The sequence below is a fragment of the Merops nubicus genome, unplaced genomic scaffold (assembly GCF_000691845.1).
Source record: "Merops nubicus isolate BGI_N331 unplaced genomic scaffold, ASM69184v1 scaffold16207, whole genome shotgun sequence".
Lineage (NCBI taxonomy): Eukaryota > Metazoa > Chordata > Aves > Coraciiformes > Meropidae > Merops > Merops nubicus.
The window spans coordinates 84,371-90,756 of NW_008618516.1; the positions used below are offsets into that span (position 1 = coordinate 84,371).

General features: G+C 38.1%; 1 protein-coding gene across 1 annotated transcript in view; it reads left to right on the forward strand.

Moving 5' to 3' along the window:
- The window catches only part of LOC103775998 (nesprin-1-like), a gene marked incomplete at both ends in the record, with an annotated part of 86,100 nt that extends 80,942 nt beyond the window's left edge, over positions 1–5,158 (forward strand). Inside the window, 2 exons of the mRNA XM_008943478.1 lie at positions 1,956–2,265; positions 4,994–5,158. Of these exons, the coding sequence (XP_008941726.1) occupies positions 1,956–2,265; positions 4,994–5,158 (475 nt within the window). The remainder of the gene's footprint in view (positions 1–1,955; positions 2,266–4,993) is intronic.
- Positions 5,159–6,386: the final 1,228 nt, after the last annotated feature.

Below are 6,386 nucleotides of genomic sequence, written 5' to 3' on the forward strand. Positions count from 1 at the left end.
CGAGTCCATTCATTCATTATTGGTATGTGAGGGGAAAGTTGTATCATCTGAAAGAATAAAAATTGTCTGGAAAAAATACATATTTGTATAAAATTATAAGTTAATCCTATCAGATGAATCAAATGATATGTGATATGATAACTGATATTACTATACAAATAGAAATCATACAAATTCATACAGAGAAAAAAAAATAGTTTTCTGAGTTATTGAACCTGTACTTGAGCAGTGCCAAGAACATCTAACATATATGTATCTACCTTTTCCTTACAAAACTCTAGGAAAATTTCTCAATTATGTCTTCCAATATGTTTACTTGTTTTTTTAAAAAAATCCTAATATACACTCCAAATTTTTATTGTAAATTAATCTGATTTCTTCTTTTCTTAACCTTGGTAGAAAGGAAAGGATTTTCTTACTGCCTGTACATTTTATATATTTGAAGGCTTCCATCATCCCTTTCTAGACAGACTGATGTTTCTCAGTTTCTGGACCCCTCTCATCCCTGTTTCTTTTTCAGCAGACTGCAGATTATCACTATTTTATCTACATTTTTCTTAAAAGATAGTAACTGAAATTGGGCCTACTTCTTACTGTATTTGAGATCTTATTAATTCTGAATAGAGTATCAATACTTTTCATTTCCTTCATACTGTTCTTAATTTACTCTAGAATGAGATTTTCCTTTCTTTCCAACGCTATCATTTGTATTTTGTTAACTTCTTTATCCTTTAATATCTTCACATCCTTTTCCACAGTACTAAGCCTAGGCCGTTATCCTCAGTTTTGCATATCTGATTTCTCCTTCCTAAGGAAAGCATTCTTTTCATCATCAAATTCCATCTTTTTAAAATTTATTTTAAGAGCATATGCTATTTAAATACTGTCATCCAACTATCTGCAGCTGCTCCCTGGTGGCTTTCTTCTGTGGGTTTTGTGAGCAGTCTCTGTTCCATAACCCCAGTCATTACTAGATAGGAATGGGCCCTTGATGAACTTCTGCATGATCCTACATCATTAGTTCTCTATTGAAAACAAAGTTTTCCCTCCGTCAGGAAACTCAGATATCTGCATCAGAAATGTCATATACCTGTATTGTAGATAATCTGAGTGCTAGGTATATCTCGGTGCTAAATATCAGCTGTCAATTTTGGCAGCCATGATATAGGGAAAATGGAGTTTCCAATTGACAATGGTGACATTTTCTTACTTATTCCAAAACTGTAATATAATTCTATGTAGAAAATTATAATCTTCTCCTTTTCAGATTTCTCTCTAATTTCACGCATTTTTTTGTCATAAAATACTATTTAGATTAGGCTAGACAATTGTTATTTTGAATTAAATCCTTACCACACTCATGTCTATCATTAAGTCTGATAAAATGGGAATTGCATTCCTCAACACAAATCCTGGAAAAATCTGATGGTCTGTCAGGAGGAGCAATATATAACAGAAGAGAGCATGTCTTATAAATTCTAAATGGGACTATATAGAATGGATTTTTTTTCCTCCAAAACTTGCTGGAATATCTCTTAATTGTAAATAATTTCATAGCCTGCTGTACATTTTATTGCTTTGATCATAAAGAGCTCCAGTAATGCTCTGTATTTTACTTTGCTGAACAGACACTGAAAAGTACTTTTTATTAGTCTGGGACAGATAGTTTTCTCATGTAACCTGAAAAAGGGAATTTTTTTCCTTTAACCAGTTGCATCAGGTTATATGCAGTAGCCCAAAGAACACAGAAATCCTAAAATAGCTTGGATCTAAGTTGGTATAACTTGGTACAACTTGGTATAAGCTGGTACAACTTGGTATAAGTTGGAAAACTAAAGCAAGATGGAGGAAAAAACATGGCTACAGACAGTCCAACAATTAAGGTATAAGCAGACTCCTTTTTTCAGACTTTTTAGATTTCTCAACTGTACTCTGTATGTTTCTTTTAATGTAAGTTGCCTGGAGTCTGTCATTAACCAGTGGAATGAATACCTGGAAAGGAAAAACCAGCTGGAGCAGTGGTTGGAGAAAATGGATCACAAAGTGGAACAGCCTTTAGAAGCACAGATTGGTCTGAAGGAGAAGTTTGCTCAACTGGACCACTTCCAGGCTATTGTTTCTGAGATAGAGGATCACTCGGGTGATTTACAGCAACTCATTGAAAGGGCTGTGGAACTCTATGAAAAAACAGAGGATGATTCCTTTGGAGAAGCAGCTCAAAAAGAACTAAAAACACAGTTCAGTGACATCACAACCGTGGCTAAGGTAAGATAAATATCTCCATTTCAAGTAAATAAAATGTTTAGACAGCTGTTATATATAGCTAAATTTTGATTTTCAAACTTTTAATCATTTAATAGTTTTATTTTAATATTTTTTTTTTAGTATTTAGAGGATTCTCTGAGTTTGAATAATCTTTGCTTTTGTTATAGATCAGTCTATCAAAAAAAAGTCAGATATAGTTTTCTAAAATTAATTTGAATGTAAAAAGGGTATTGGGAGTTGAAATTGGTATGGTTATGATTTTGAGAAGGGAAGGGCTTATATTCCATTCCTTGCTTCATATACACAACATTATTCCTGATATTCTTCTGGATTAATTTTCATCTAATTATTTATCATTCTTTTATAGCACTTTTTTTTTTTTAACCTGGAAAGGGAAGAATAAAATGCCTTCCTGAGCAGAAACATATTGTCAGAAAAAGAAATCATATTATCAGAAAGATATATGCCCATATCTTGTGGTGTTTCAAGCCACTAAGCACTGCGCATGCTATACAGTTATTCTGTTTGGTTTCTAAGGAAAAACACATGAGAAATTCTGTCAACCAGATCGTGTCAGTAACACTAGCTGAGTTACAATCTCCACCTTCTCAGCTAATGGGAAAGTTTGTATCAGAAGAGACTGACTAAAGTTGCACTTTGCCTTCATTCTCCCCCACTACTGGTGCTACATTTTGGTCTGAGAATGTAAACAGGGATGCATGGTTGCCTTTCCCTGGAACTCTTTTGCTTCCTTAAGGAGCTATTTGTTTTGTTTAGAGTCTGGTGCATCTGGATATTTTCTTATTCTGCTGTTGCATAAAATACATTAAGATGTAAAAACTTGGAGGATTTATTTTAAGTCATCTTTGTTTAGCTAATAACTATCCATTGTCTAGTTGGTCTGACACATTCTGGGAAATTATGATGATTATTTTCAGAGGGAACAGTAGAGCTTATTAATCTAACTTTATTTTTAAAAAGCATTAGTTACATGTTGAAATATTCAAAGTTAAAAACTGGAGTTCCATTCATAAGTGTTTTAGTTTGAAACTGGTTTAAGTACCAGTATTTGACTAGCTCTTTTGGTTAGTTTTGATAAACTTTTGGTTAGTTTTGATAAACATTCATGAATGTTAGCTCACAAGACTATAACAACAAATCTACTCGGTCAGACTAAAGGCAAATCTAGACCTGTGCACTATTTCACCTCTTCATAGGGAAGTAAACTGGTCCCACTTCAAGCTTATATTAAAAAGCTAAGATGGAACCATGAAGCCTTTTCTTCTCTGTGTCAGAGAAAGCATCCTCCAGGGCTGCAAAGCATGTGGCTGGGGAGAGCCAGCACTTCTGATCTGATAGCTAAAATGGGACTCAGCACTGTAAGAACCTTTTGTGCTTTTGAACAGCAGAAGTTCCCCTTTGTGGTCTCCGTATGGGACCTCTCTGTGACTGCTTAGCATTTATAGAGCCTTGGTGCTTTTGAATAAGGGCTGTGTTTCTGGCATCATACTGTTCTCTGGGAGGACTCAGGGGTGATCTGCAAGACCCTCTCTAGGGTGTATTGGGAAAAGCAGGCCAAAGCTGCATAGCTGCAGCTTTGATGTCAATTAAATTATATATTTTATGCTAAAAGATGTGTTAAACTACATTTTTGCACACTTTTGCAGAAGGCTTCATCTTTTGCTCCAGCAGAACATGTCTGTCCAGACCAACCTGAAGCAACCTTGTGCAGTGTAGCAGTGTTCTGCTGCTATAAGCTGTGCTCTAACCAGCACACAAATGTGTGCTGTAAGGTCAGACCAGAACTATATACTACTGCATGCTTAAAGCCAGGACAGTATTTAAGGGTCTGTAGAGGGATTTGGACAAGCTGGAGCAATGGGATGAGGTCAGTTTTATGAGGTTCAACAAGGCCAAGTGCCAGGTCCTACACTTGGGTCACGACAACTCCAGCCAATGCTACAGGACTGGGGAGGAGTGGCTCGAAAGGAGTGGTCTTGCCTGGCAGAAAAGGACCTGGAGGTGCTGGTGGACAGCCAGCTGAACATGAGCCAGCAGTGTGCCCAGGTGGCCAAGGCCAACGGCATCCTGGCCTGGATCAGAAACGGTGTGGCCATCAGGAGTAGGGAGGTGATCGTAACCGAGTACCTCACACTTGTGAGACCGCATCTTGAGTACTGTGTCCAGTTTTGGGCACCACAGGATAAGAAGGACATGGAGGTGCTGGAGCAGGCCCAGAGAAGGGCAATGAGGCTGGTGAACATGCCTTATGAGGAGCGGCTGAGGGAACTGAGCCTGGAGAAGAGGAAACTGAAAGGAGACCTTATTGCTCTTTACAACTACCTCAAAGGAGGTTGTAATGAGGCTGGTGTTGGTCTCTTCTCCCAAATTACTGATGACAGGACGAGATGAAATGGCCTCAAGTTGTGCCAGGGAAGGTTTCAACTGGATATGAGGAAGAATTTCTTCACTGAGAGAGTGTTGAGGCACTGGAACAGACTGCCCAGGGAGGTGGTGGAGGCACCAGCTCTGAAGGTGTTCAAAAAACGAGTAGATGTAGCACTTGAGGCTATGGTCTAGTCAATAGGGAAATATTGAGCTGAAGGTTGGACTTGATGATCCTAGAGGTCCTTTCCAACCATAGTGATTTTATGATTCTATGTGCTTTAATGGACTTTCTTTTTTTTTTTTTTTTTTTTTTTTTTTTTTTTTCCCATCTGAATGATAGGAGAAAATGAGGAAAGTGGAAGATATTGTGAAGGATCATTTGCTATACCTTGATGCTGTGCATGAATTCACAGACTGGCTCCATTCTGCAAAGGAAGAGCTGCATCGCTGGTCAGATACATCTGGAGATAAATCAACCATCCAGAAAAAGCTGGCCAAAATCAATGTAAGATAAATTAACTTTCATGATTTCATCTGCATTCCAGACCCTATGCGCTAAAATAGGCCAGAGCCAGAAAGTTGTGGGATCTTCTACTTTGTGTATTTGAAATTATGATTACATTTTGGTGAGCTGAGAGTAAGCTTCCTAAACTGTGTTCTCTTTTGGCCTCCCTTTCTGTATTAAACTGATGGAGCAAAAGGACAATCAGATCTGAGTTAGCCACAGCACACATGGAAACAATCTGCAAGAGTGGAAGCCCAGTGGCATTGCAGAAGAATGTGGCTTAGCTAATTAATGAATACTGCTCTGTCCTCATCCCCAAATATGGTTTGTCCATGAGCAGAGTTGTCTGAATCAAAGTCAGAAATAACCTTTCTAATTTGATTGAAATGGAGATGCATTAAGCAGTGCAATGGTTGTTCTCTCCGAAAACGGAGTTGCCTCCCTGTGTATACTCTCCTTACCCTGGCAATCCTTCCTAGGTATTTGAGTGCTTATGCAAGTTACATATTCCTGAATGCAGCATTAAAGCAGAGTGCATGTTTTGCATGTTCCTGATGTTCATGCTCAGATACTCATGCCAGCTACACTTTACTCTTCTACACATGAGAGAGTGGGCCAGTGAACAGAGTCCTAGCTGAAGATTCGGGACACCCAAGATCAAATTACAGATTTGTTGTACACTTTTGGATAGTTTTCAGTCTCCTTTGTACTCTTACTCCCCATATATAAAATGGGGAAAGGAGGAGAGAGTACTTTCTATCTCATAAGATTATGAAGGGAGTAAATAACATTACTCTGGCATGCAGTGTTTGCGGTGATATTTATATTCTCTAGCTTCTTAAACTGAAAACTCCCAAAATTCCCTTGTAGCATGTGTGAGATTGAAATAGGACACTGTAGAAAGAATTCACTTCTGGGAAAGAAAAAAAAAAAAAAAAGACATGTGCAACCAATTACAGCACATCACAGATCATGGGTAGGCTGTAAAATGCTTTCTCCAAGCATCAGAGTTGAGGTTTCAAAACTGCTGTGAGCAGATACATATGAGTAGGGTTTTTTTTCCTGCTACAAAAATGCAACAAAGTTACTGTTTCCCGAACCTTAACGTAAACATTATTCTCAGTATCTAAAGGATGGACAAAGTCTCTATCCCTTGAGCTCGTGCGAGTGTCACGATGGGTGTTTGTCCGACATAACCCCCGCACGCCTGTGGTCGTTGCTCCTCTGA